Source organism: Lasiosphaeria miniovina (assembly GCF_030549165.1).
Source record: "Lasiosphaeria miniovina strain SMH2392-1A chromosome Unknown B0T26scaffold_2, whole genome shotgun sequence".
NCBI classification, from domain to species: domain Eukaryota; kingdom Fungi; phylum Ascomycota; class Sordariomycetes; order Sordariales; family Lasiosphaeriaceae; genus Lasiosphaeria; species Lasiosphaeria miniovina.
In genome coordinates this window covers 4,464,239-4,491,976 of record NW_026848221.1, presented here as the reverse complement: position 1 = coordinate 4,491,976, position 27,738 = coordinate 4,464,239, and the positions used below count along the sequence as shown (strand labels likewise).

The 27,738-nt window shown below is 56.2% G+C and overlaps 8 protein-coding genes across 8 annotated transcripts; 5 read left to right on the top strand and 3 right to left on the bottom strand.

Annotated features, from left to right (window-relative positions):
• Positions 1-897: 897 nt before the first annotated feature.
• B0T26DRAFT_738544 (uncharacterized protein) lies at positions 898-1,849 on the bottom strand (the record flags this gene model as incomplete). Its single annotated transcript, XM_060443605.1, has 3 exons — positions 898-1,387; positions 1,472-1,704; positions 1,805-1,849. 3 exons carry the CDS (start codon positions 1,847-1,849, stop codon positions 898-900), a joined length of 768 nt encoding a protein of 255 aa, XP_060300927.1.
• A 6,831-nt stretch (positions 1,850-8,680) lies between these two features.
• B0T26DRAFT_767085 (X-Pro dipeptidyl-peptidase C-terminal non-catalytic domain-containing protein) lies at positions 8,681-11,153 on the top strand (the record flags this gene model as incomplete). Its single annotated transcript, XM_060446482.1, has 3 exons — positions 8,681-9,215; positions 9,332-10,643; positions 10,715-11,153. The coding sequence occupies 3 exons, from the start codon at positions 8,681-8,683 to the stop codon at positions 10,803-10,805; spliced, it is 1,938 nt and encodes a 645-aa protein (XP_060300926.1). The 3' UTR covers positions 10,806-11,153.
• Positions 11,154-11,255: 102 nt separating this feature from the next.
• Positions 11,256-12,639, top strand: B0T26DRAFT_156726 (uncharacterized protein). The gene is made up of 3 exons (XM_060433486.1): positions 11,256-11,504; positions 11,654-12,096; positions 12,156-12,639. Exons 1-3 carry the CDS (start codon positions 11,430-11,432, stop codon positions 12,463-12,465), a joined length of 828 nt encoding a protein of 275 aa, XP_060300925.1. The 5' UTR covers positions 11,256-11,429; the 3' UTR covers positions 12,466-12,639.
• Positions 12,640-13,240: 601 nt separating this feature from the next.
• B0T26DRAFT_696697 (uncharacterized protein) lies at positions 13,241-14,910 on the bottom strand. Its single transcript, XM_060441357.1, has one exon. The coding sequence runs from the start codon at positions 14,727-14,729 to the stop codon at positions 13,638-13,640; it is 1,092 nt and encodes a 363-aa protein (XP_060300924.1). The 5' UTR covers positions 14,730-14,910; the 3' UTR covers positions 13,241-13,637.
• Positions 14,911-15,826: 916 nt separating this feature from the next.
• On the top strand, positions 15,827-16,428 carry B0T26DRAFT_696695 (uncharacterized protein). The gene has a single exon (XM_060441356.1). It carries the CDS (start codon positions 15,870-15,872, stop codon positions 16,062-16,064), a length of 195 nt encoding a protein of 64 aa, XP_060300923.1. The 5' UTR covers positions 15,827-15,869; the 3' UTR covers positions 16,065-16,428.
• A 938-nt stretch (positions 16,429-17,366) lies between these two features.
• Positions 17,367-18,625, top strand: B0T26DRAFT_672660 (uncharacterized protein; the record flags this gene model as incomplete). Its single annotated transcript, XM_060439487.1, has 3 exons — positions 17,367-17,847; positions 18,368-18,458; positions 18,580-18,625. The coding sequence occupies 3 exons, from the start codon at positions 17,367-17,369 to the stop codon at positions 18,623-18,625; spliced, it is 618 nt and encodes a 205-aa protein (XP_060300922.1).
• A 1,358-nt stretch (positions 18,626-19,983) lies between these two features.
• Positions 19,984-21,216, bottom strand: B0T26DRAFT_748337 (uncharacterized protein; the record flags this gene model as incomplete). The annotated part of the gene is made up of 1 exon (XM_060444952.1): positions 19,984-21,216. One exon carries the CDS (start codon positions 21,214-21,216, stop codon positions 19,984-19,986), a length of 1,233 nt encoding a protein of 410 aa, XP_060300921.1.
• Positions 21,217-22,550: 1,334 nt separating this feature from the next.
• On the top strand, positions 22,551-26,853 carry B0T26DRAFT_748336 (P-loop containing nucleoside triphosphate hydrolase protein; the record flags this gene model as incomplete). The annotated part of the gene is made up of 2 exons (XM_060444951.1): positions 22,551-26,544; positions 26,603-26,853. The coding sequence occupies 2 exons, from the start codon at positions 22,551-22,553 to the stop codon at positions 26,851-26,853; spliced, it is 4,245 nt and encodes a 1,414-aa protein (XP_060300920.1).
• Between the last annotated feature and the right edge of the window lie 885 nt (positions 26,854-27,738).

Below are 27,738 nucleotides of genomic sequence, written 5' to 3'. Positions count from 1 at the left end.
GCAAACCTCAACTAGGTTACCTTACCTATTAACGGTTCACCGGTGTAGTCCGGAAATAGCTCCCCGAAACACAACCATATTACAGCGTGCCTTGAAAATTCCAGTCCCGTCTTTTCCAGGCTGGAGAGGGAGAAGCTAGAGAGCATCGCCCGAGTTAAGAATAGTACGCTACATGTCCGCTTCCATTCCAGGGCTTGAGCTAGCGCAGTCATTTCCACCCAAAACTGCTTGTATGTACGTTACCAGGTAATTGTGGGTATCGGGAGGTATGTACTTTATTTTTAGACACTCGCACCTATAAGTGTGGGGCAGCTATAGTAGCACTGAGTGCGGAGGAGAGCGAGTGTCTCGTCTCGCCATTCGACACCTCTGCCAAAATCTCGAATCCTAGAACTTCAACCCAGCGCGCAAACATGCCGCTAACGAGTTTAGGCAAAGACGTAACAACAAATATCAAAGTTATATTATAACCAATGTTTCTTGGTTGCAGAAAATGTAGACGATAGCGAATAAAGAAGGCCTGGGGCCGGTTGGTGCCTTCCCACTCGTTCACTCCCCGGTACCTCAGGTTGGCATTCACGCTCCTTTCGTGTATCCGTACCTTGGCCGATTCTATCGTGGCCTAGCCTACCGAGAGCGCCTTAGTACTGTACAAAGTTACCTGGTACATACGCACAAGCGCTCAAACGCTAGGGCGCGACTATAGTACAAATGGCCCAGCCGCATGTTTATATCCATTCATAACCGTGTAATGCAAGAAACGAAGAGGGAACATAGCCTCCCGACCTACCCAAGCAACCTTGCAAAGCCCGCGTCCATGCGCTTGGACCCAAAAATAAACCCCATGTGAAAGTCCTGTGGATGCCTTTCTCGGGGTCTGGTACGCCCCTTGCTCACTTAGTTCTCCTCTTTCTTGATGTTGACTCTCCCACCGCCGCCATACGCCTTGCCATTTCCCATCCGCCCAAGACCCGCCGTCCCGTTAGAGCGGCGGTTAGAAGCTCCCCCTGAAGCGTCCCCTCCCTCTGCCTCTGGCGCCCTAGGTCCAAGCATCCAATCCTGCATGGCAAGCCACTCGCTCCAGGCCGCCTCGGCCGAGCTGATCTCCTCTTCGCTGACGCCCTGAAGAGGACGGATGAAAGGGATCGTCTCGCTCTCGCCCATGTCGTACGATGTCTTGACCCGAAGCCAGTTGTCGCTCTTGGCGGCGAAGAGGTAATTGCGACGCTCTTGTTGGTGAAGGGGCCCAACGCCAGCTCTCCAGTCGTCGCCAAAAAAGCTGTGCATGACGGCGGGGAAGTCAAAGCCCGTGGCCACGAGCCGGCGGACATATGGCGCCAGTGTAGTGACGCTACTCGGTGGATACGTCGAGCCGCCAGCCGGAGCGCTGGCACCGCCCAGTGGTGGTGGTGACGGTAGCTTTGCGCTCCCAGCTCCGCTGCTGCCGCCGCTACCCCCGGCTCCCATTGACCCCATGCCACCACTGCCTCCGGATGGCGGTTCGCCGTGGACCGAGAGAGAGGAAGATACGAGGGCCGCGTGGTATACTGCCGTAGCTGCCTTCTGGAAGGGGAGTTGGATATTAAGGAAAGCTGCGAGGTTCTGGACAGGGCCCTCGAACTGTGCATGGTCTAAGAAAAAGCGGGCGCATGAGAGAAAGTGAGGATGCCAGTCGAACATATCGAAGTCCGGATCCAGAAAGCTCTTGAGAGAAGAGAGGAGTCAGTCCAAAGGTCAAGTTGCTGTGGGGAGTGGGATATCGAACGGCAAAACTGCAACGGGATATGAGAGATCGACAAGGTACCTTTTCGTGCTTGAAAGACGGTGCACCCGGCCTGGGAAACGCCATGATTCTGTTTGGCTATTGGTCAAGGAGGGATCTCGGGGAAGACACCAGTGGGGAGGAATTCGATAAGAGTATGAGGAGCGTATGGTCTCAATCTTGAATAAGATTTGCTGCTTGCCGTTGGTTAGTTTATGTGGGCACAACGGGGACCTTCAAGAGACCGAGAGTTGAATGGATGAAGGTAGTCGAAAAGCGACCTCGACCAGAGACGATCTTGCCCTCATTAACACACGTACGCCAGGGATATATATAATATTCGGCTTGAATTCTTCTTGTCTGTGTTTTCCCCCCACTATAGTCTCGGACTTGGTAGCTCTCCTCGCGTGGGATTGCAGGATGTAATGATACCGGAGGTCGGCACGTGGTTCAAGAAGGAAGTGGTCTCTGCCTGGAAACGAAGGAAGGTGACTATATAGTTCAGAATGGGAGAGCCGTGGGCTGGCGGGAGGATGGGATAGACAGCAAAGATGGGACGGTGGTGGCAAGTGAATATGGCCTGGGCATCAAGCATCTTTTTATAGTCCAGCTGGCGCTTGAACTAAGTCTGGCTTTTGCACTTAAGGGGCTCGCTTTCCTTATTTTCCTTGCCGCGTCCCTCAGGCGGGAGCGGCCTAGGCTGGGGGAGAAGGGGGGGCGGCGGCCGGGCGCGCAGCCAACCACAAACGATGTGCAGGAATAGAAACAACGGCATCCGTACCTTGGCCTGAGAGAGCAGCAGTCCATGCAATCAACAACGGCCAAGAATATGCGACCCCGGCCAGGCCACCGAGACAGCACATCATGTCAACACAGCCTGGCAAGAATGCTCCAGGTGATGTAGCCAAACCTCGCTTCTCCTTGGCCAAGTCCCACGGTCCCACGGTACCTTGGGTCCGAGGGCCGGGCTCGTGCTGGCGGTGTGATGCCAACGGTCAAGTGAAGGCGGGTGCATCCATCCACTGATGACCGAATGCGCGATACAGACCGGGCAGGCGGTGATCGAGGTAGGAGACGGGATGGAGTCGACCGGTCATCGCCATCGGACGCAGGCATTTTGGCCCTTCATTCGCCGACCCGATGCTGTCGGGGGCTGCGCGGGAGGGCCACCCCAGAGAAGACAGGGCAGGAGAGCGACAAAAGGGAAGGGGTATGGACATCACCCACTGGCCAATTGGCTTTAGCATTGTCACCAGATCGAGAGCTCCTGGCGATCCCACGGCTTTAGATCTCAGCGAACTGCCATCGCCAAACCGATGATCCGCGGATGGATACATACCTACCGTACCTACCTTAACCTACCTATGGGACCTAACAAGGGTTCTTTCTTGGTCGTGGCTTCGGGATATGCAAGTAGGTACGCGGTATCCGCAAGCCGTCGCATTGAGATCCAGCAAAACTCCCGCCTTCGAAAGGTAAGTTCATGGTCGAGCGCGCTCTGCCACAGCGGCTAGGCGCGTCAATTAGCAGGCCCTGAGCCAGTGGAGGGCGTGAGTCGAATCTGGCGGGATTTTTGAAGATAAATTTCCCACATTCCGATGCCCTTCTTTTCAGCTTTCTTAACATCTGCCTTTACTCTTTGGGACACGTGTTAGAGCGTTGACAGGGAAGCGACTGGCAGTGTCACAGCTTGCCATGGAACGCAAAGTGGGTGAACGGCATTTGTGGGTTGTAAATCAAAAGGCCCCCCACAGTTCTCGGGCGTGCCTTCCCCGGATCATAGCTAAGTATCAGGCACAGTTCACGCCACCGCCCAAGGCGTGAGGTGGGTTGGCAAGGAAGGAGCTTGGGGAGGCATGCCAACGTGATCAAGGGGAACGAGTGGTCTCTGTGCCGTACCTTACGATGGGAGTACGTCACGTCATTGACAGCAGAGCTGACACCTGTGCGGCCATTAGACTCACTCCGCACATGAGGTTACGTAGGTTCAATGGTAGGTTTCAGCTGGGAGCACCGCGTTGTCGTCGAATCCTTATCCCACTGACAGCTCCGGGAGCTTGGACACAGCAAGCAAACAACCACGACCTGAGAAGAGGCTAGCTTCAGGGCAATTTGGCGGGGAGGTGGCGGGCTTACCCCACTACGGATTACATCTATAGAGGAGTCCTGGTCTGAGACAACCTGGAAACTTCCTGGTTCCAGCGCATACGGTATGTATCATGGAAAGTTACCGCGAACCTGGAAGCCGGTATCGGGTGGGGTCATCTTGCAGAAAGCTCGCCATGACAACAAACGAAGTGAAGGTGCATTGCCCGTCCACATAGTCCACCCGGGAAACACAGCAGGGCTACGATCTCAGGGAAAATCTCCTGCAGGGACCAATTTCCAAGGTACCTAGTTCGAGTACGTGCGTGGTGCAACGACGCGGTGCTGCAGTCTGTCAAAGCTCGCTAGATACTGGTTTGATACCAATTGATACCGTATTTATTGCTATAATTATTCTGCAGTCCTTCGTATATAAGGTACTTTCCAGTTGCAGCCAACCATTCGACAGGATGAAAAGAGCCCAAAGTAAATAAAACTTACTCACCTCCCGCAGTCAACAGTCTCGAAAAACCCTTGCAAGGCTGGCACGACTTGCCTCCCTAGATTTCGAATGGTGATCGCGAAGATTGAACGTATCAAGCTCAGCTCTACGGGCTCGAAGCTATCCGCAAAGAGAGCAAATCGCCACAGCCAAGTCTTTCAGCTGGTCAGGGCGGCGGTTGCTCACCACTAAAACCTAACATTGAGGCTAAGGGTTTTGGGACGGGAAGCAACCCTATGTTCCCGGAACTTCCTTGCTCCCTCCCTACCTGCATGGTAGGTATACGAATTACTGGGTATAATGTCCCTGATCGTCGAGCCGGATTAAGGAAGGCACCATCGCTCCAATCGACTTGACTCGTTCGCAAACCGGGAAGGTTGGTCGTATGCAGTGCGTCTGGAACTGTTCCGACATGCATCTCTGGCTGCTCCCCGACATCGTGCCCCGAAGAGTCGGTTTGTCCAAAGAAATGGGCAAGTTGGCTTGATGGCACGCTGATGGGAGAGACAGATCACAGATCACAGGTCCATCAACTTAGTCGATGTCTAGTCTGTAGCCAGTAAGTCTATCCCCGAGGCTAGCTTCGGAGTACTGCACCGTATCTATGTTGATTAAATGCCACATCCGAGGCTTTTCGGGCCCTTTGAGTTCGATCTCGTATATTCAAACGTACCTAAACGAGAATATGGCTTGTCTCTTGGTCATCTGAATGAAACAATACTGGATACCTACCTGCCTGCGCTGCCAGGCTCGAGCATAAGGGTCCAGGTATTACCCTCGAGACCCGCATCATATCATTTGCCAGCCTTGGCCATTGCCGTCAGAGGGTCCAGACGAAGCAAGAAACCCAGGGTGCCAGAGACATTGGAGTTTCACTGTCGACAGAGCTGAAGACACGCACGCCTTTCGCCACCAAGCGTATGGGGGTCCTTTGGGGGGTTTAGGGAGCTCGTAGTAAACATCTGGAAGGTTGCAAAGATTGGGCATGAATTCACATTCCCATTGGTGAGCTGAGGAAGCAAAGGGCTAGATAGATTTGCCCAGGCCGCTAGTGCACGATTAGAGAGGCTGCCTCAAAAAGCCCAAACGATGCGGTCTAGTTTTCATAGGCTAGTGTGAAAGCACGCTTACAGCCTAGCACTGTGCTACTGCGCTAACCGAAGCACGGGTCTCTTCAACCCCAGTCTCTAAGTCGAACCTTCCACATCTGTAAAACTTGGCCGACAAGGAACCAACGGCCCGGATCCAACTTCCCACGCTGCCGTTGATCTCTGTTTTCTTATTGGACTCTTCTGGATTTGTATAACGGCATGTTGATATTATACAAACTTTTCCGAGTCCTTTGGAAGAGGAAATGCCGTTCCGTCAGATCGCCATCGTCGTCGTCATCATTGACAACGCAAAAAGATAGCCACATCTTGAGGAGGTTCTTCGGGACCTCCATGTCTCACCGCGCAATCAATTGTGCAGCTTATAGTCCCAGCATGGATACTACCTTGCCCAGCGTCACATTTTCTTTTTATATTTATATTTCTTATTTTTGTTTCAAAAGCTGAACCCCTCTTCTCGTTCGCTGTCGTTTGAGACCGCGCAGCTGCTCTCGAATCTGTCACAAGGATGACCAATGGTAAGAGAAACGTGAGAGTGGAGAAATATGGGTTACAGCTCATCCGGGCTGACGGTAGCCGTCTCTCAAACATATGCGGCTGATATACCAACTTATCGTGGTGGCTTCCGCTGCCTCGTTCGAGCCCCTGAGGCGTGCTGCGAACTACCTTAACGGTCCAGTGTCTTGAATACAGGTGTGATGGAACGTGCATACGGTACGCCTTTGTCGCTGAAGCCCGAGATTGTATAACACTGACGGCATGGTGATTGACGTCACTTGGACTGGTCCGCCCGCTCGCTTGTCATGACGGATATGATAGCCAAGTCCAGTGGTTCTAACAACTCTATCCTACAGGGCCCAGCCATCAGAGATTTTTTCTACTTTGTTGGACGCCACGGCTCCTTCCTGCATAGGGGCTCCTCAGCAGAACCTCGTGGTTTACACGTTGGAGCGCCAGCCGACTCGACCAACCTCGCTCGTAAGCAAGCATATGCCTGTCAATATGGCTCCAGCTCCGAGAACTTGAACGATGCGCACCCGGATTCACTAGGGTCTCCCATTGGATACTTTCTCCGGTCCACCCTCGTCTTTTCGCTCCTGCCTACACACCGTGATGATTAACTCGCCTTCATCCCGGAGCTCGACCCGTTTAGACAGGCAACGGGGGCGCATGTCATGTACCTCACAGCAACAAGTTTACAAAAGGCTGAACTCCGGTTCGATGCCCGTATACCGGGGCCCGCGGCCCGGTTCGGCTGCAGGAAAGCGGCATGTTGGAGCTCACCATCCATTATATGCAGTATGGTGACACCGATAGACGGGTATATGCGTCCAAGCACTTGATCGCCAAGGTTCTCGAGGGAAGCATGCTTTGCAACCGTTTGGATCAGCACTCCTGAGACAGGGACGCTCTCAACCCCAACACTAACGTTTTAGACACGGTGAGGAGCTTGTGATACCATATCGGGCCACACTGGTACTCGTACAGCACTCATATCTCACTCAGGGGTGAGATGAACAGACAAGCTGCCGTTGCCGTAGTTAGCTAGGCTTGGGTAGTGTACCAAGTCCCTGGAGTTTGTCCTTTTCCGACCAAATTTGCTCGCGTCCGCTGTGGGCCTCTTGGCGAGCATACCTAAGGTAAATAGAGCCTTATGAGGAGAACCCGCGGTTTAACATTTTTATATAATTATCTCGTACCGTGACACCGCACCCACTCGGTCCTTTTTACTGATGGATAGCCTAGTGGTTTCTACCCCCGAAAGCGATGCAAAATGATGCATCTTTGAACCAATCGCTACTGCGATGACGTTTCCGACAATTCGTCGACTCTCCCTTTCACTTCACCCCTGACCAAAACACGACGTCGATGAGCGCTGCTAGGGCTTTATGCAGAAATCGACTTGGTTCTCCGTTCTCTTCAACGACGTGCCAAATCAGCTTTTCCTTGTTTTGAAGCTCGCCGAGGCCGGCCTCGGGGATTATACTGCTTTTTCGTCTACCGAGCCCATCCTCAAGTTGATGACAATCGAGTGTGTTGTATGCCAGCCCGATTGGTTTTATCGCGACATCAACATCGAAAACACGTCCCGATCGATTCCAACCTATATCAAGGTTCTCCAGACTGGCGATCAAATACGCAACTGTGGCTGTGCTTGAACATACAGCAGTCCGAACGAGCCATCCGACAGTCAAGAGGGTCCGATTCACTCATAAATCCGGCCAGTGGACCTGGCTCCCGAACGTGGGATAATTCTCAGACTATTGCGTCATCTCTACACTTTGCTCAAACGTCGGGCAGGCTCTGGATATCCATTAAAAGTCTCACGGAACCCGTGTATGACATAGGGGGGTTGCGCGGCAGAGGAATCAGGACGACAAGGGGTCCAGGAGCGAGGTTCACAGGATCGAGCAAAGCTAATTGCTTGGTGTAGTTCATCATATCAGGGTCGCTGTCGATTTTAGAATCCAAGCACGGGTACCCTCGTATCTTACAAGACTGGCGGCGAAGAAAGAAAGGGTGAAATGGAAACACTGATATCATGTGAGCTCGAAGGGGGAAGACACGACAAGTCCACGAAAGATGCAAATATCGCCACGGTGCCTTCTCCGGTTTTCCTATATTCTCCCCTTCCTTACTCCTTAGCGGCTACTCGTTTCTGTGAGTAGACTCTAAGGAGAAACGACGAGGTGTTTTCCTTGCCTCTTGACTTGGGAAGCCCAAAGCAGGTAATATACGGGTTGCTCTTCTTATTTTTTGTCAAGGTAGTCCTTGGCCTAGAATTAGAACGAGAGCCCGTACGAGGCCCGGATGTCCCGATAACAACAATGCTTACACTTGACGCATTTGGCGACGTCTACTTGGGCTGTTAGCCGCCTAGGTAGTAAATAAATACGTATGCGTGAATCAAAACAGTGTTTCTGTAAAGTAAACTGGACAAGTGAGAAACGGGCAGTCCCACTCTGCTGCAAACAAATGCGTAGCGCCTGGCTTATATAGCGTGTAGGGATCTGAGTTGGGCAAAATGGTCGAGTCGGAAGCTCCAACGGAGTTCCGGATTCCCAAACCGGTCCTATTTCGGGGCACACAAAACAATGCCGAGAAGCCTCCCCATCCCCCTTCCCGTTCTTCTCATCACTACGGTTTCAAAACAAATGCGAAAGAGGAAGAGAGACCTCGGCGAAACAGATAAGCAAGCAAGCAAGACGAATCAGTGACAGCATGGCCGCCGAGATCAAGACGCCGCCGCTGCGGGACGACCTGCTCGAGGTCTTTGAGGACGCAGAGAACGGGCTGACGTTTATGAAGAACGTGTCGATCCCGCTGCGGACGAGTCCCGGCACCGGCGCCAGCCTGCCCATCCGCGCAAATGTCTACCTACCGCTGTCGTCGTCGTCGTCGTCGTCAGACACACAAGAACATGAAGAAGGCGGGAGGCGGTATCCGGTGCTAGTCACGTACGGGCCGTACGGCAAAGACATCCCGTACGCGACGTTCCACGCGGCGTCGTTTGGCGAGGTCGGCGCGGAGCATCGCTCGCGGTACTCGGCGTGGGAGACGCCGGACCCCGTGTTCTGGTGCCGCGAGGGGTATGTGGTCGTGCGCGCCGACGAGCGCGGCCTCGGCCAGAGCCCTGGCCTGCTGGACACGATGAGCCGCGGCACGAGCGAGTGCTTTTTCGATGTCGTCGAGTGGGCTGCCGAGCAGAAGTGGTCGACCGGCAAAGTCGGCTTGCTGGGCGTGTCGTACTATGCCGGTGCGTGTTTGCGGCTGTTGCGGCTGTTGCTGCTTCTGAGCCGGGGAACGTGAAATAAATGTCTACGGTGTGTTTCTATCGTAAGATGTGTCTGGGCTAACTGGAGTTGTGTCCAGGGTCCCAGTGGCGCGTGGCGGCTCGTCGGCCCAAGGGACTGGCGGCCATCGTGCCCTGGGAAGGCATGTCGGATTATTACCGGGACCGGTGCAGACACGGCGGGATCCTCTCCAACCGCTTCATCAGCTTCTGGTGGAACCGGCAGGTGCTGGTCAACCAGTACGGGCGAGCAGGGCGGTCGAAGCTGGCGTTCCCGGCGGACGGGCCAGGGGCGCGCGGACAGGAGGAAACCATCGAGGGCGACCTACCGGCAGACGTGCTGGCAGCCAACCGCCGGGACCAGACGGCGGACAACGCGGCCAACCGGTTCCGCGACGACGAGTACTACGCCAGCAAGGAGTTCCGGCTGGAGGATATCGAGGTGCCCGTTCTCAGCGTGGCCAACTGGGGCGGCATCCTGCTGCACTTGCGCGGCAACGTGCTCGGGTACACGCACGCGGGCTCGCGCTTCAAGTACCTGCGCTTCATCACAGGCCGCCACGACCTGCCCTTCTACTACCACGAAGAGGTCGAGGTCCAGAAGAGCTTCCTGAGCGCCTTCCTCAAGGGCCGCGACGCCACCGGGTGGGCGGTGCCGGGGAAGGTGGCGCCGGTGACGGTGACGCTGCGCAAGGGCAACGTCGGCGTCAACGGCGCCGAGCGCGAAAAGGCCTACGCCAAGCGGGGAGAGAGCGCGTGGCCCATCCCGCGCACGCAGTACACCAGGTTCTATCTCACGCCAGACATGACCATGGTCAGAGCCAGTCCCGCCCTAGATGAGCCGCCGCAGCTGGCGACGTACAAGGCCCGCGGGAGCCTCGACAACCCGCAGGCGGTCCGGTTCGCTACGGGGCGCTTTGAAGAGGAGACGGAGATCACGGGCCACATCGTCGCGCGGCTGCATGTGTCGCTGACGTCGAATGATGCTAGAAACGGCAACGACAACAGCAGCAACGGTGACGGCGACGATACAGACACAGACACAGACAAGGACATGGACCTGTTCCTCACTCTGCGCCACGTGGACGCGGCGGGCCACGAGATCTTCTACACGGGCACGGCGGGCGATGCGGTGCCGCTGTGCAAAGGCTGGCTGCGGGTGAGCCACCGCCGCGTGCACGCCGAGCACCCCAAGCACAGGCCATGGCTTCCGCACCGCGAATACTTGTCGACCGACGTGCTGCCGGTGCGGGCGGGCGAAGTGTACGCCGTCGACGTCGAGCTGTGGCCGACCAACGTGGTCGTCTCCCGGGGCGGCAGCATCGTGCTCGAGGTGGCGAGTGGCGACACCCAAGGGTCGGGCATCTTCCAGCACGATTCCGAGACGGACCGGTCGGTTTTTTTTTTTCCTTCCTCTTCTTTGGGCCTGGCCGTACTGAAGACTTACTGATGATGGCTGCTAGACCACCGTCCAAGTTTGCCGGGCTGAATCACATCCATTTTGGACAAGGCCTCGAGAACTATGTTATCTTACCCGTGATTCCACCGAAATAGGATATTCCCATTTTTGTCGCAACGGCATGAGTATCAGATCCACACGGTATCCATTGGCATGACTGGGTCTACGCATGCCTGCTTGTTAGCCAGACGAGTAAACTCTAGCCCGAGGAGCAATAGCATGAGCGTGAGCGTGAGCGTGCATCATGACGATTGACACTGGAGACGGTGGGGTCTGGCCTCATATACTTCGTACCTCACTCTACGTAGAGGAGGGCTGTCGTTAACGAAGTATACGTATTCGTGATTCCGTTCTTGTGAATGAATTGAAGTCGCAATTGAGTTATTGGCTGCAAATTGCACGCGTGCCAAGCTCGCCGTTCTCCAACCTCTGAATAACCCCGGTATCTGCATTTTTGGGGCAAGCTCTCCCCGGGCCACCCCATTGACCAGGACAGCCCTGTGAGTGGCTGCGGGGGCTAGGGGGAGGCCAGATTGCACAGAGCACGGAGCAAGCACGCACGCAAGCGGGCGCACCTGGGCCGCACACCCGACCTTGCGTGAGCTTTTTTTACGCCTGCCTCTGTCATTCTGTCATCGCCGTATTGCAGCTGCTGTCGGGACTTGGATTTTGCTTAGGTTGCTCCAAAACTCCGACTTCCATTACTCCCTGGCGCAAACATGATCAACATGAAGTGGTCCGCTCTGGCGCTAGTCGCTCTCCGCGTCTCTGCCGTGCTCGCAGCCGCTGGAGATGTACGTCGAGCCCTTCCGTCTCTCCCATTTTCCCTTTTCCCTCTGTCCCGTTGCGATGCGCTGCACTGCAACCTCAATCTCTGAGAGAGCTCGACGCCATACGCCAGGCAGTCAGCCATTCCATAGACATAGGTTCTGATCACTAGCAGCCGCCCACTTCCGAAGCCGTCACCCAGGCCGAGCTCAAAGCCGACATCGAGACCACCTTCCCCGAGGCCGACATCTTTGGCGTGAAGCTCGTCAACGGCCATGTCACCAAGGCCCTGATCGACATCACCAACCACGAGGATGGCCCAATTGACATCTCATTCGTCGGCGGCGTGCTCAAGACCACCAAGCCTCTTCCCGAAGGCGCCCCCGAGTCCGCTGCCATCCTCCGCAACCTTACCGCCGTCAAGTACGACGTCTCGGTCCCGTCCGGCGCCAAGGAGACCCTGCCCTTCAATTTTGTGCTGGACATGAACCCCCAGGACGTCGTCGTCGAGCTCCTGGCCGTCATCACCAACCCAGCCGGCCAGATCTTCCAGGTCCAGGTCCATGGCGGGCCCGCCACCATTGTCGAGGCTCCCACGAGCATCTTCGACCCCCAAATGTGAGCCGACCCCCTCCCTTTGGCTGGTTACTCTTGCGCTGACAACCTGTTTCCCGTAGCATCTTCCTCTACCTCTTCCTGACCGGCCTGTTCGGCGCCACGTCGTACTTTGTCTACAAGACGTGGATCGAGGCACTGTTCCCGCAGACGCGCCGCGCCGCCAAGCCGGCCGGCGCCAAGAAGGTCAAGAAGGTCGAGGCCGTCGAGCCACTGTCGGGCTCCGAGTCGGCCGGCGGGGCCTTCGCCACCGGTGCCGACAAGTCGTACGACGAGAGCTGGATCCCCAACCACCACATCAACCGCCCCGTCGCTAAGCGCGTCAAGAGCGGCGCCAGCAGCAAGTCCAAGAATAGGAACGCCGATCTATAAATTGCCGGCTTTTTGCTGCACACCACGGTGGGACCCTCCCGCAAACACCCCTCATGTGTTTTTTTCTTCCCTCTCTAGGCTCGCATACCCCTAGAATGCTTGTTCGTTTATACGGTGGAAAAGAACCCCCCCCAAATCATGTATTATCTAGCTTGCAAAAACGCCCTACAGTCTCTCATGAGGCCGGACTACAAGGGAGGTGTGGAGGAATAGGACGTCCAATCGACGAGGATAACACAAGGCAATATTATACCGAGCTCACCCGTTTCGCTCTCCCCTGCCAGACGGGGCTCTCTTCCGATGGCGCGCTCTCACAGCCCTCGAAAAGCAAACATATCGAGAGCAGCATCAGACATGAAGCCGTGGAGGTTTGACAACAAAGAACAAAAGAAAAAACAAACAACCAGGCGGGCGGGCAGGCGGGATCTCCGCACTTTTGTAAGAGGGGTGTAAAATGTGACAAAACAGGGACAGGATTGATGAAGGCGAGAGGGGAGCATTGAGAAGGGAAACGGCGGTGGTGAAATTTATACAAAATTTCATTTTTTATTTATTTATTTATTTATCCATTACGGATATAGTCGGAAAGACAATTGAAAGAGACAAAAAAGACGGGGGGCGTCCATAGATCGATCAATCGGCATTGGGAACCAAAAGAAAGGGGTTAGTCCCCTTCCCCCTCCCCAGGATCTGTACGATATATAGTGGAGGTATACATACATGCATACATGGAACCTCGTTACACTCAGGCCAGGCCAGGCCAGTATGGGGGAATGACTAATGTTTTCTCTGTAGGCAGTAGCCGGGCTGTCGTGTTTCGTGTTTGCTCTGTCACATGGTAAGGTGAGGTGAGGTGAGATGGTAGTTCCGCACCCTTTCACTCTTCTTCTTGGTCTTGATAACTTTATTGTCTATGGCGCTCTTCCAGGCTCACGCTGCTGTCAAGGTAATAAGGTAGATGCGTGTGTATCGTCTGAAGAATATCCGTACTACCTATCAATGTCTGTTGGCATGCGGGCCTGACAAGCCATTTGCGTTTCCCACGCCTGTTCACACGTGGCCGAAACGAATAAGATAGCGCACATATTGTCAACCTGCCACGCTACAGTACGGTCTGTCTAGTATTGTCTGTCACTTCCAACCCCTCGCGGAAACGCACCAGCTAGCCCCAACTACGGCCTCGCCAGCGACACGTTACCAAACACGGCAGACGTAAGATATACCCGGACGCCGGCACGACCGCTAGCGTAGCTTCCGTCTGTGACGTTGATCTGAGGCTCCTCGTGCGCTAGGTCGCCGTTGTCGCCACCGATAAACACCTGGATGTTGTCGCCTACGGCCTTGACTCGCATGCGGTAACGCCCACTACCGCTGCCCGCTAAAGCCTGGAGCCTCGTCGCTGCCAGCTGGGTCCAGCGCCCTCCGTCCGCCCGGCCGAGAACTACCTCGGCACCGTTTCTAGTGGTGCGGATGCCGGCGTAGTAGCCGCGGTAACTGTCTACGTCGGAGGTGATGGGCGGCGCGACGCGGAACACGAGACCCGCGTCCCCGAGGACGAGGTGTTGTCGGTTGCTGGCCATGGCGTTATTCTCCGTGCTGGGGACCGCGGCGAGGAAGGGGGCCGAGACGTCGGCGGTTAGGGCCAAGTCTGTGAAGTTGACGTCGAGCAGTGCCTTGCCGCCCCATGACCAGCCCGCGGCGAGCTGGCCGCTAGAGGGCATGAACGACGAGCCGTTGTCGTCGTCGTACGCCGTCCACCCCACCATGTCGCCGTCCGCAAAGTTGTCCTGGACGAGCATCTGCACGGGCTCGATCGTGCTGCCTTTGGCCCGGGTGCTGAAATACAGCCGGTCGTACGCTAAAACGGTGTGCGTCCCGGGCGCAGCCCCCTGTTCGCTGAGCGGCTGGCGGTTGTACACGAGGTACCAGATGTCGGTGCCGGGCACGTTGATGGTGCTGCTGCCGATGGCAGCGGTGCTAGTCACGGCGGCCACGGCTGGGTCAAGCTGCAAGACCGTGCTGTTTCCGGCCACGGGCAAGAACGGCCCCAGTGGGCTGGACGACGTGGCGTAGCTGATGGCTGGCGCGCAGTTGCCATGACCGTCGTTGTCGTTGTCGCCCTGCCTCCCGCTGGACCACATCAGGTAGTAGAGCCCCGCCCGCTTGAAAACGTGTGACTTGCCCTGCACCGCGCAGCCCTTGGCCGCCGCTGGCGTGATCTCCTGGAACTGCGACCCATCGTCTAAGAGGCCAATGCTGATCATGTCGGCATTCAGCTTCGCGACGTTGAGGTGGCCGTGCCAGCCGTAGTAGAGGTAAGCCTGCGGGCCGCTGCCGTAGTCGCCGTCATCGTCGTCAACGAAAACGTGGCAGTCCACTGGCGGCGCGCCTCGGTGGTATGCTCCAACCAGTGGGGCGCCAATGGGGTCGAAATAGGGGCCCCTGGGAGACTTGGCCATGCCGACGCCGATGCCGCCGACTCTAGCGTGCGTCTCGCTGATGTTGTTAGCCGAGAAGTAGAGGTAGTAGTAGCCGCCGCTGCTGATCACAGCCGGGGAGGGCCCGCGCACGGCGTGTGTGGCCCAGCCGAAGTTGGCCGTGGCGTTGAGCACGCTACCATGGAAGGACCAGTGCACCAGGTCCGGGGACGAGAAGGCGTCAAGGCTCGTCTGCTCGCTCTCCTTGGCTGTCAACGCTGGCGTCGCGTACACCCAGTATTGCCCGTCACGGTAGGCTGTCCCAGGGTCAGCGTACCAACCGTCAACGAAGGGGTTGCCGGCTTCAGAGGTGGTGTAGTCGGGGACTGCGACCCGCTGTTGTAGGATCGAGGCATCCATAGCTGTCGCGGACAGCGCCATGGCAATGGCTAAGAACACTGTAGCTCTCGTCATGTTGGGGGGTATCCGGTTGGGTAATGATTGCAAGTGATGCTGGAGAAGATGCTTATCGGACAGGCACTGTACTACCCTGTCCTGTCAATAGAAATACCGAGAAAAGATATATCGACGAGACGATAGTTCCAATGCTAGTCCGAATAGGAGGGCTGCATGTCTGGCAGTCTTTTCTCTCTTTCACCGGGTAACATGAGACCTCGACTGGACTCCGTAGCGGGCATTCGGCGTCAAGTGGAAGTTCTCGCTAGGGGAAGTTCTTCAGAACCGGCTAGCATGTTCAATATTACGTCGCTGCCGAGCTACCAGTGCCTGATCAATGGGATATCGGGGATAACGGAACAAAAAGGACCCCGTGACCTCGAACGTCTTGTGATATCATGGATATTACGCCCTAGCGCTTCTGTCCGGGGTAAGATAGTATCTGACGAAAGCTGCTTGAAAGTTTCTGGGAGACGAAGACCTGCCTAGCTCAAGGTGCGCACCTGTCGCGCCTTCCTTGACGGCAACAGTATGGAAGGCAAGTACTACGGTGCTCTTGCCCTCTTTCCCCTCTTTCAGCGAGAACCTCCAAGGGTGTCTACTCATACGGGCATAATCACAGGGTCGTGCTTTCCGATAAGCATCTCCCCTCTCCCCTCCAGAGACGCAAGTTCGGTCTTGAGCCAGTTTCCCCAGACCACTTCCGCTCCCGTCTCGTTCGTCTGATGCTCATTTCCAGATGCCCAGCAACTTGAAGTCGGGTGGATGCCCACCAAGAACACCCATTCTAGATCTTGGGTTCTTTGAGAACCAGCCCCAAGATAAGTGCCACGCAACCTGGCCCATTATCTCTCTTTCGTTTTGACACAGTTACAAAGGTACGGTAGGCGCGAGGCGCTTAGACGGTTACGCGCCCACGGAACACGTCGTAGTCGATAGTTGCCAACGTCTCTCTGTGTGAGAAAAAAGAATACAACGCAGCAGGTGAGGTGGCTTAGTTGAGAAACACACTTTGATCTTGCAATGGCCCGTTGCGAAGGAGTCTATGTCCAAACTTAGCGTCAAGCCAAGTCTCGAGGAGGTTGTTCCGGGCAGTCACTATACGGATAATAAGACAGGGTAGCAGAGGCATTTGCTGCCATGTCTGTGCACCACCCTGTGTGGCAGTAAGTACTGTACCTCAATTACAAGCGTGCAAATAAAGTCGAACTTGTGTTCATTACATCGATACATCCGATTCTTTGATATGGATTGCACATAGCTAGACTAGAAAGGGAATGCTCTTACTAGCGATGACGACGAAAGGCAGATATCAGCAAAACCATGTTTACTCCAAGAGCTTGAGCCCCCCCTTGCGAGCATGCATACTCGGAAAACAACGAAAGCATAAGGGAGTTTAGCCGAGCGAAATCTGATACGCTTACAGTACGGACTAAGCGAGTGGCCAACCGGTGGAAGGCTTGACGAAAATCAGTGTGCTGGGCCAGCCCGAAACAAGACGCGAGCGCGTCCAACAGCGCCCGCCCAATTCAGCCCCGGGATGATGCACCCCAAATCAACAGGACCCCCTTCATATTGGGGCAGGACCAAATAAAACCCCCAATAAATCCAGCAAAAATTAACTCGGAAAATTCCCCTCTTCTTCACCTCACCAATTTTACTTTCAAACGCGGTCCCAAACTTCGCTTACGTGTGCGACCAGTCCTGTCCATTTTCGCCCGATTTTTTACTATTTTGCTGGGCACGTTCTCTTTTTTTCTTTCCTTTTTGAAAGAGAAAACCATCTGCCCAATTCCTCCAATCAGCGCCGTATTCCCCACACCCCCAACCGGACCAGAAGCAGGCCCGCTCAACCTTCTTTTTCTTCACGCCGCGACTTTGTAACGCGTCAAACCCGACTTTCACGTGCTACGTGTTGTCGCATCCGCAGATAAACCAAAATACGGACAACAACAGCAGCGGCATCAACTACAAGACCGACAAGAACAGAAAATAAACCAACACACATAACCCTGAAAAACAATAACAATGGCGCCAACCAAAGCTGTCGCACCTGCACCTGCTGCAGCTGCAGATGGCACCGTCAAGCGCGGCCGCGGCCGTCCCCCCAAAGACCCCTCAGAGCGCAAGCCCAAGCCGGAGCCCAGCGGGCGCCCCAGGGGCCGCCCCAAGGGCAGCGGCGGTGTTAAGAAGGCGACCAAGGTAGTTGGCAGCGGGCTGACGCGGCGCGGCCGCCCTACCAACGCGGCCACGGAAGCCGCCGTCGCCGATGCGGCGCCCTCGGGTACGCGGAGCCGTGGAGGCCGCAAGTCTGACACTGGCGCCGCCGCCACCACCAAGAAGACTGCCGCCGCCAAGAAGGGCACCAAGCCCGCCAAGGGCGGCCCTAAGCGCTCGTCGCGCGCGGCTGCCGAGGAGGAGCAGGACGAGGACGTCGACATCGCCGACGCTGACGACGCCAACATCGACGATGGCTCCATCGCCGGCGAGGAGGATGGGGAGGACGCAAGTGAGTAGTAAGCCAGTCTTTGGTTTTGTGTGTCCCAATGGTATATGGAAACGGGGAAGGAGGCGCGCCTGTGCGTGTGTATCGGCGGTATTAGGGGAAGAGCGCTAGTGGGATAGAGGTAGCAGGGGGGGAGAAGACTCTGATGACAGAAAACACAAACAGATCGGGTGGTTATTAATATCAGGGTTTTTTGCGTTGAGGACAGCGTTCGGTTTGGTCTTTGGGAAACTGGAGATGGGAATGGCGAGAGGGGAGGGAGTTAATTCTTGATTTGTCTTTTTTTTATCATTTTCATTTCTTTGTTTTTACCCATCTTGCCATTGTTTGCCCTTGATATCCTTCCGGTCTTCCCTTTTTTCCCCCTCCCACTGTACAACTTGTTGATATTTTTTTCCTTCTCTCTTTTTCTTTCTCTACCTGGGTACCCGGAACACACACGGAGAGAGACACCAGGCACGCACGGAAAAATATGAACAAAACTAAAAATCCAAACTGACTCCTATTTTTCTCTCACATCTAGACGCCGACAGAGCTGTATCGGCTAGTGACGGTGACGGTGACGAGGCTGCTGGAGCAACCGCTACAAGTAGTAGTCTCTGGCCTGGCTTTCTGTAAGTCCCTCCAACGTGCCTTTTTCTTCTAACCCACACCACCACCTACCTATACGTGGGGGGGAAAAGAGAGTGAACATGATCACAAAGAAGGACACTCTCGTTAACGACCTGCGTCTAGTGGTCAGATGTGGGGCTCGACGCCCAAGAAGGGAGACCAGCAATAAAAAAACACAGTAAGGATCCGGGCCTTCGTTCAGTTAAAGGAACCGCGCGCGGCGGAAACTAACTTTGCTGTTTTCTTCTTTTTTTATAGGAACGGATGAGTGATACGATCGAGCGAACGAACGAAGGAACGAACGAATGGGCTAGGTCGGAAACTCGGCATGTTGGGACTGGGAGGCTATGGGAAGGTGATGATCAGGTGTTTAAGTTTGCTTTACTCGCGTTTGCATGGCAGGTCTTTGTATCCAATTATACCCCCTTTTCGCGCCCGTTGTTTCTCTCACGAGCAGGCTCAGGAGACTAGGTTGGGGTTGGGTTTGGATACGGCGAGAGCGAGGGCGAGTAGGAAACGAACGAGTCTTTTTGTGGGTATACTTGGCCTTTTCCTTTACTATCCAATTTAGTCTCGGCAGTTATATTCCTAGAAAGTCAACGTCCTCTTCGCCCAAGAGCCAAGCACGTAGCAGGTGACAAAGAGAAAGGGGTTGGAAATGGATTTATTATTTCGTCGACTTAAGGAAGGACTTCCCCGTTGAGATCTATCGCCAAAGTGAAATAAAAAGCTTATACCCAACACCACGCACAGACTAGAATAGACACAGTCAAGCATTTTGCTGCGGTACCGCAAAAGGTCAAATAATTGAACGGCGCCGATAGAATCATACCGGCCGACTCACGATCTTTACCACCGCCATGCAAGATCAAAGTTTTCGCCCCGGGAATATGAAGCGCACGAAATGTCTCGGCAGGTATATTTTATATTTCTAGTTCAACATCCCCTTCGAGAAAAGGAAACCAGTAGGCGAGAAAGAAAAAATGGGGTTGGAAATAAGTTCATAACATCGCCATGGCATGGCTTTGCCTTCCCGTGGTATCATCGGCCACACATTTCCTCGTAAAACCACCACCACCCTCACGTCTATACCAAATTCTGTCCAACCCAGCCGGTTGATCCCCGTGTACTCATTATTATTATTCTAGCTTAGATCCTGGGTATATTTATAAATCTTTAGGACAAAAACGCCAAGCCCGCAAACTCCCCTAAACAGACTGTCCCCGTGCCGAATCTTATGAAATAGAACAAAGATGCCAAGCCCGCAAGCTCCCCTAAACAGACTGTCCCCGTGCCGAAACTTATGAAAAGCCGACCAAGTCGCGCAAAGAACTGCCCCAGAGTCAGTCCATGTGGCTCTGGGGTGCCGTGTCGTGGAGGCACTCTCTCCATTTGGCTTGGCCAACCAGACTTGGCGGACAGAGCCACTCCAAACCGAAAAAGAGCAACGCTAGCCGCTGAAGGATAGATAAAACAACGAGGGCCACCTAGGTGCCCTCGAATGTTCCCTAGAAAAGGTCGATTCTCTTAGGGTGACTCGGTAGATTCATCCGATTCCTGCACCTCTAGAGATTCGTTAGAGTCCTGGGCATCTGGAGATTCATGAGATTCATGAAATTCGGGAGACTCGGCCGCCTCAGATGATGAGCTTGGCGGGGCCTGTGGCGGGGCCTGTTCTGGTCGCTGGTAGTAGAAGGCAGCTTCCTGCCGCTCAAAAGCGGCGGCAGCGGCGGCAGCAGCTTCGGCCCTGGCTTCGGCCCTGGCTTGCTTTTTCCGTATCCTGGCATTTTCCTGCCTCAACTCCTTCTTGGACCCCGTCTCAAGAGCAGTGCCACGGAGTACCCAGGGCGTTTCGGCCATTGGTCCGTCTGGCCACACTGGAGCCCAGTCAGGTCTCGCGTCGTACAGGGCCTCCTGAACCTGTCGGTCGCCGTTCCGGATCATGTTGTCGAGGATGTTCTTGAGCCATGCGTAGCCCTTTTTAAACTTGGCCTCGGAAGGGTAGTCTTCGGCTTTGGCGACACGAAGCTCCTCGACCATGGCTGCGACCTCAATCCTGGCCTGGCGCGTGCTCCCGGGAAGGTTCAGACGGTAGCCTGCCTGCCTGGCGAAGTAGAAGGCGTCGACGGGGCCGGGCTGCCACTGCACGCCGTCGGGATCCTTGAAGACGGGGATCTTGTTGTAGCCCAGGGCACGCATGTAGGCCCACACGGGCCCCGAGATGGTCTCGGTGAGGATGTGCCAGCAAGACATGAAACGCGTCTGACAGATGAAGGCCTCGACAGTGCCGGGCTTGGGAAAAGCGGTAAACTGCGTCGTCATCTCGCGGAGACAGCTGCTGGCGCTAGCCATGGCCTCGACCTGGTCGATCCACAGATCGATTTGGTGGGCCGAGGTGAGCACAAGCCATTTCATGTCGAAGGCGAAAAAGGCAGGGTTAGCGGGGCCCGCATGAACGGGGACCAGCTTAGAGATGGCAGGCCGCACCTCGGACCATGGCGGCAGGGCGGGGAGACGGGTTATGTCATATGGCTCCGGGACCCGCACTCTCCTGGGCGCTGGCCGTGGAGGTGGAGGCGCGGGCGGAGGCGGCTGCCAAAGGGCCGGCGGCGGAGCCCCAGCCGGCGCATGCGGAGGCGGAAGGTTGACGGGCCTCATGTAGTTTGGCGGTCTCCCTCGTCTTTTGGTGCCCACGGCCGGTTTGGTGGGAGGAAGGACTGGAAGGTTTGTGGGGATGAGGGGTGGCGGTGGCTGCTGCATGATTGTTCGTTTCCTCTTGTTCCCAGAGCCACCAGGAGCCGCAGCAAGAGCTCGAGCTGGGGCTGGAAGAGGAGGAGGAGTTGGAACCCGAACTGGCTCTGGAACTTGGCCGCCAGGTGGAGGGGGGACTATAACGGGAGTCGAAGCTCCCTTCATTTCTGCGGCTCGACGTTCGACTTGCGACACGGGACTTGCGCGCGACGATGCGAATGTTTGGCGTTACTCGTTTTCGGTTTCTTACCAACGAGAATACCTTAGCCAACGCAGCTAAGATACTTTACATACCTGACCTAGGTAGACCAGAAGGTAAGGTATTTTATTCATATAACCAACCCTGCAAAAGAGGGTGTTGTTATGCTTGACTCAAGGCAGGCAGGAGAGAGCGTGGGACAGCTGCGTGGCAGAGCACAATGTCCGAGAAAAGAGCATCGCAACAAAAAACACATGAACGCGAATTCGCCGTGTGACATGTAGTGAGCGAGATGAGAGGGGAGGAAAAAGAGAGGCTGCCCGCCGTGGCTCTTGCGAACGCGACAAACGCACCTTCTGTGTCGAGACGCGCAGCGTCCCTGTTGAAGGCGGATTTCGTAGGATTTGATTCAGCGCCGGGGATGCCCCACATCGAAAGAGCCAATATGCTGGGAGCTTGGCGGGCTTGGTAAGTACGCACTGTGTGCTAAGTAAGGTAAGGTACCTCTCAAGCCGATGCTCTGCTGCGCAATGTGCAAGCGCGGAATTTGCTAGTGTTTGTATGAGAGTAGGAAGAGAAAGAGGATTCAAGCTCCAGCTACAGCAGCTGCTCAATAAAGAGTGTTGTACTAGTTTGGACCCGGAAAGTCGCACTTCTGGTATGATAAGGCGGGCACATTGCATGTTCCGGACGGTGACAGATAACCCAACACGCACTGTGCGATCGACGTCCAGACTCCGATGGCCAGGCCTGGCCCCGCTAACGGGCGAGGAAAGGGCGGGCTGCACAGGCGGATCGTTAGTCCAAGCTTTCGCACTGCCAAGACCTTTTAAAGACGTGACGTTGAGGAGGAAGGCGTGGAAGGCCTGAGACATCCACTTGGGTTCCAGTGATTTTTTGCAACGACTGAGTCGTCATTCAAATTGCATTCAGCTTACGGATAATGCTTGTGCTCACTTGTTGAAGCGGTACATAATCCATTCACCAACAGCAAACGGCCAAACTGTCACGCTGATCTAGGTCATGGATGGCAGAACAGGGCAAATTAAGACCGGGTGCCCACCATCAATCGCTTTGTGGATTTGATTTGAGTTGTCTCGATCTCACTTTTGCCCAAGCTTGACAATTAAAAAGGCAATAAAATATGGCGAAAAAGGGCAGCAAAGACAAGGGCGGCGCCCCTGCGTCGGCGTCGGCGTCGGCGTCGGCCTCAGCCTCATCAACCGCCGCGAAAGCAACGGCGGCCAAACCGGCGGCCAAACCCGCCGCCAAGAAGGAAATCAAGAAGCCGCCGCCAGAGGACGACTTCATCGTCTTTACCAATTCGGACAAGGAGCCCAAAAAGAGGGGCGGACCCTCGGGCGCCAGCAAGCCGCCGCCCGCCGACGAGGCTGCTGAACCCGGGCCCCCAAAGCCAACCATCAAGCAGATCATCGGCGGCGCCTCGTGGACGGGGAAGCTGCCCGTCAACCTCCTCTCGGAGCACTGCCAGCGCCAGAAATGGGAGCATCCCGACTACAACACCATCAAAACGCCTGAGGGCTTCTCCGTCTTCGTGAGCCTCAGTGCCAAGAACCCAAAGACGCGTGAGCTCGTCAAGCTGCCCCCCTTCAAGCTCCCCCCCAGCCATGTCCATCTTGCCTACAGGCCCACCGCCCTCGAGGCCAAGCACTTTGCTGCCACCTATGCCCTCTACCGCGTTTGCAGCATGAAGAACCTGTCCATCTCCCTGCCCCCTCACTACAAGACCCTTTGGAAGGAGTTTGAGGCCTTGAAGAAGCTGGACGTCCGCGAGGGCAAGGCATGGATGTACGAGGCCGACCCCTTCCAGGCCCTGCGAGAGCGCGAAGAGGCCAAGGCTGTCGCCGAAAAGAAGCGGAAGCAGCTGCAGGCCGCCCGCGAGAAGGCCGCAGAAGAGCCCGGCGGTGCTGCCCTGGCCTTCAGGGGCGGCGGATCCGGAGGCGGCGTTCCCGGATCCCACACCGTCTCGAGGGGGTGGGTGACCGTCCCCAAGATCGAGATGGGCAACAAGACGCGAGCCCAACTCGAGGATCTCCTGCGGAAAGAAACGGTCTGGAACCAGTACGGGGTGGTCATGTCGACCTCCCAAAAGGCTGCCATTGTCAAGGAGTTCAAGGACCTGGGCTTCCGCCAGAGCCACATCGAAGAGGCTGTCGAAGAGTGCAAGGACCGCGAGGAAACGCTCGAGTGGCTCCTCGTTCACATCCCCGAGGACGATCTCCCTCGGTGGGCCCTGCCAGAAAGGTACAGTGCCGGAGTCACTGTAGCAACCACTGATCTGCGCAAAGAGGGCATGATCAAGCGCCTCTCCCAGTCCGGGTATTCGGCCGATCTGTGCGGCAAGGTTCTCGACGCCAACGACGGCGACGAGGGCAAGGCCGCGGCGGCGTTGCAGAAGCTCCTCTTGGCCAGCGGCGCCGATGGTAGTGAGGCCATCCCAGGCCAAGCCGGAACAGACGCCGAAGAGCTGGATTCGTGGAGGTCGCCAGAGGAGTACTGGGAAGAAGAAATGACGACCCTCGAGGCGTGCTTTGGGGGCAAATACACGAGGTTGGCAGACGACCTGTGCCAGATACGGCTCGATTCAGTCACCAACGGGCCAAACACAAATGTCGAGACGGACGTCCGGTTCCGGAGATCGCCGCAGTATCCTGCCCAGGTAATCTTGTCCATCGTAGCACCGCTCCCTGCCTACATCAAACTCAGCATAATCAAGAGGACCCTTGCCTATGCTGGTGCCTCGTTGCGCGGAGAGGAGTCCAAGGTCTACTTTATCTCGAGCTGGCTGCAGGAAAACATCAATGAGATCATAGAGCGGCCCGGGGCTCTCCGCGACGTGGCCGCTGTGGCGTCGGCAGCCTCGGAGGAGCCAAAGGCGGTTCCGAAGCCGTCGCGAAAACGGGCGCGGAATCCAAGGCCGATTGACTGGACACCAGATGCTCGGAGCAAAAGCGAGTGGCTCGTACGCACGGGAACTCCGAGCTTCATGAAGATGCTGGCACAGCGCCAGAAGCTGCCGGCCTGGGATGTGCGTGACGACATCATAGACACGGTCTATGAGAACCAAGTCACCATTATTTCGGGAGAAACAGGGTCAGGAAAGTCGACCCAGTCCGTCCAGTTCATCCTCGACGATTTATACAGCAGAGGCCTCGGGCGCGGAGCCAGAATCGTCGTGACCCAGCCCCGACGTATCTCGGCCTTGGGTCTCGCAGACCGAGTGAGCGAGGAGCGGTGCACTACGGTAGGACAAGAAGTTGGCTACACGATTCGCGGCGAGAACAAGACGAGCCCGGATACAAAGATCACGTTTGTGACGACTGGTGTTCTGCTTCGGCGTCTGCAAACATCTGGCGGCAGCGTCGACGACGTGGTGGCCTCGCTGGCCGACATCAGTCACGTCGTAGTCGATGAAGTCCACGAGCGCAGCCTCGACACCGACTTCCTGCTGAGCATCATCCGCGACGTCTTGTACAAGCGCAAGGACTTGAAGCTGATCCTGATGAGCGCAACGCTCGACGCTACTGCGTTCAAAGACTACCTCAGAAAGGACGACAAGGGCATCTCGGTCGGCATGGTTGAGATTGCCGGCCGTACCTACCCCGTCGAAGACTACTATCTCGACGACGTCATCCGCATGACAGGCTTCACGCTTGAGAACCGGTACAACAGCAGAGACAGGGACGAATCCGACCCGGATGGCTTCTCTAGCAAGCCGTCTGGGGATCCTCAGCAGAACGACCCTATGAACAAGATCATCCAGAAGCTCGGAAGCCGCATCAACTACGACTTGCTGGCAGAGACGGTAAAGGGAATCGACCGGGACCTGGCAGCAACGCAGAAGTCTGGCGGCATCCTGGTGTTCCTGCCCGGAGTGGCCGAGATCAGCCGTGCATGCAAGGTCCTGGGCTCGGTCAGCTCGCTGTTCGTGCTGCCCCTTCACGCGTCCCTGATAACCAGGGAGCAGCGCAAGGTGTTTGCCAGCGCGCCTTCTGGCAAGAGGAAGGTGGTGGTGGCCACTAATGTTGCTGAGACGTCGATTACGATTGACGACATTGTCGCCGTCATAGACAGCGGGCGGGTCAAGGAGACGTCGTTTGACCCGCAGAACAACATGCGCAAGCTAGAGGAGACGTGGGCGTCCCGCGCGGCCTGCAAACAGCGCCGCGGCCGAGCCGGCCGTGTGCAGGCAGGCAAATGCTACAAGCTCTACACGCGAAACCTTGAGATGCAGATGGCCGAGCGTCCTGAGCCCGAGATCCGGCGCGTGCCGCTCGAGCAGCTGTGTCTGGCCGTCAGGGCCATGGGCATCAGGGACGTGACTAACTTCCTGGCCCGGGCCCCGACGCCGCCCGAGGCGACGGCAGTCGAGGGAGCCATTTCAATGCTGCGCAGGATGGGTGCTCTCGACGGCGAGGAGCTGACGGCGCTCGGCCAGCAGTTAGCCATGATCCCCGCCGATCTACGGTGCGGCAAGCTCATGGTGTTTGGCGCTATTTTCGATTGCCTGGATGACTGCGTCACCATTTCGGCAATCTTGAGCACCAAGAGCCCCTTTCTCTCCCCGGCCGACAAGCGGGACGAGGCCAAGGAGGCCAAGATGCGCTTCTCGCAGGGCGACGGCGACCTGCTCACGGACCTCCGGGTGTTCAAAGAGTGGGACGACATGGTGCAGAACTGGGTGCCCCAGAGGCGGGTGCGGCAGTTTTGCGACGATAACTTCCTCTCCTTCCAGACGCTCTCCGACATTGCGTCGACGCGGACGCAGTACTACTCGTCGCTGTCCGAGATGGGCATCGCTGCGCCGTCGCCTACGGTAGCGGCAAACCGCAGCTCGCCGTCGATGGCGCTGCTCCGCGCCCTGACGGCATCGGCCTTCAGCCCGCAGATCGCCCGCATCCAGTTCCCCGACAAGAAGTACGCGTCGTCGTCGTCGGGCGCCGTCGAGCTAGATCCCGATGCCAAGACGATCAAGTATTTTGCCCAGGACAGCGGGCGCGTCTTTATCCATCCCGGCAGCACCATGTTTGGCAGCCAGGGCTTCACCGGCAACGCCGCCTTCTTATCGTACTTCACCATGATGGCGACGAGCAAGATTTTTGTGCGAGACCTCACGCGTAAGTTGATTCTGCGTATGATCTGGGCATGTCGCTGTGCTAACCGTTCTTGCTGCAGCATTCAATGCGTACACGCTGCTCCTTTTTGCCGGAGCCATTGGGCTGGACACGCAGGGTCGCGGCCTTGTGGTGGACGGGTGGCTGCGTCTCCGGGGCTGGGCGCGGATTGGTGTCTTGGTGTCGCGGCTGCGGGGCGTCATTGACGGCCTCATTGCCAAGAAGGTGGAGAACCCATCCCTGGATCTTACCAAGAACGAGGTCATCAGAACGGTGGTGAAGCTGATAGAGCTAGACGGACTCGATGCATGAGGTTGGGTAGGTAGGTGGCATTGGGTATGACGGCGGAGGCATGCTGATAGAGCGATCATATACATCTTTGGGGTACATTGGCCTGTATAGACAAAAGGGCAACAAGAGCGTCTGATTTTTTTCCACGTGTGCGTGTCTTATGATTCCTATCATTCCGTCGCATATCAAACAGTACATTCAGACATCAAACATGAGCCCGTTGTCATCATCGTCGTCGCCGCCCACCCCCCACGCCCGCAGCCGGTCAACCGTCCACCCCGCCGGCGGCTCTGTCAGAAATGACGCTCCATGGCTTCCCAATTCACCACCCCCGGCGCCCGCCTCTCCATCTCGGGCGCCACATACCCCTCGTCATAGACTAGCTCCGTCGCGCTGCCGTCATCCTGGCCAAGCGAGATGGCGAACCGCCGGTACCAGTCTTCTTTCTCCTCTTCCTCTTCCTCTTCCTCTTCCTCGTCATCTTCGTTATCCCCGTCATCTCCGCTATCTCCGCCATCTCCGTCATCTTCGTTATCTTCGTCTCCTGCCGGTCCTGCGCCGTCCCTCGCACTGCCGTCGCGGTTATGGTTACGGTTATGGTTATGGTCATGGTCATGGTTTGAAGAGGGGCCCGTGCGCAGAGCCCGCTTCGCTGACAGCGGGACCCGCTGCAGTCTCTTCTTACTTCTCGCAGGTGAAGAAATCGGCTCCCCTTCCTCGTGATCTTCCACACCGTCATCGTCATCGCCGTCCTCCTCCCACGCAAAAAACAGCGCCCTGCATCCATAGCCGTCGCAGTCGCCAGGGCCGTCGAAGCTGATGAGCTCTTCGCTGCTGCTGCTGCCGACCTGCACGCTAAAGTCAGCCGGCGCGGGGATGCGGATCTCGGTGACGGTGGCTTTGCGC

Bases quoted from the DNA above. Each gene is read 5' to 3' on its own strand.
- B0T26DRAFT_156726 (XM_060433486.1), top strand. From the start codon at position 11,430: ATGATCAACATGAAGTGGTCCGCTCTGGCGCTAGTCGCTCTCCGCGTC. The intron at 11,505-11,653 runs GTACGTCGAGCC...GATCACTAGCAG, and splicing joins TGCTCGCAGCCGCTGGAGAT to CCGCCCACTTCCGAAGCCGT. The intron at 12,097-12,155 runs GTGAGCCGACCC...TGTTTCCCGTAG, and splicing joins AGCATCTTCGACCCCCAAAT to CATCTTCCTCTACCTCTTCC.
- B0T26DRAFT_696697 (XM_060441357.1), bottom strand. From the start codon at position 14,729: ATGATCAGCATTGGCCTCTTAGACGATGGGTCGCAGTTCCAGGAGATC.
- B0T26DRAFT_696695 (XM_060441356.1), top strand. From the start codon at position 15,870: ATGGAAGGCAAGTACTACGGTGCTCTTGCCCTCTTTCCCCTCTTTCAG.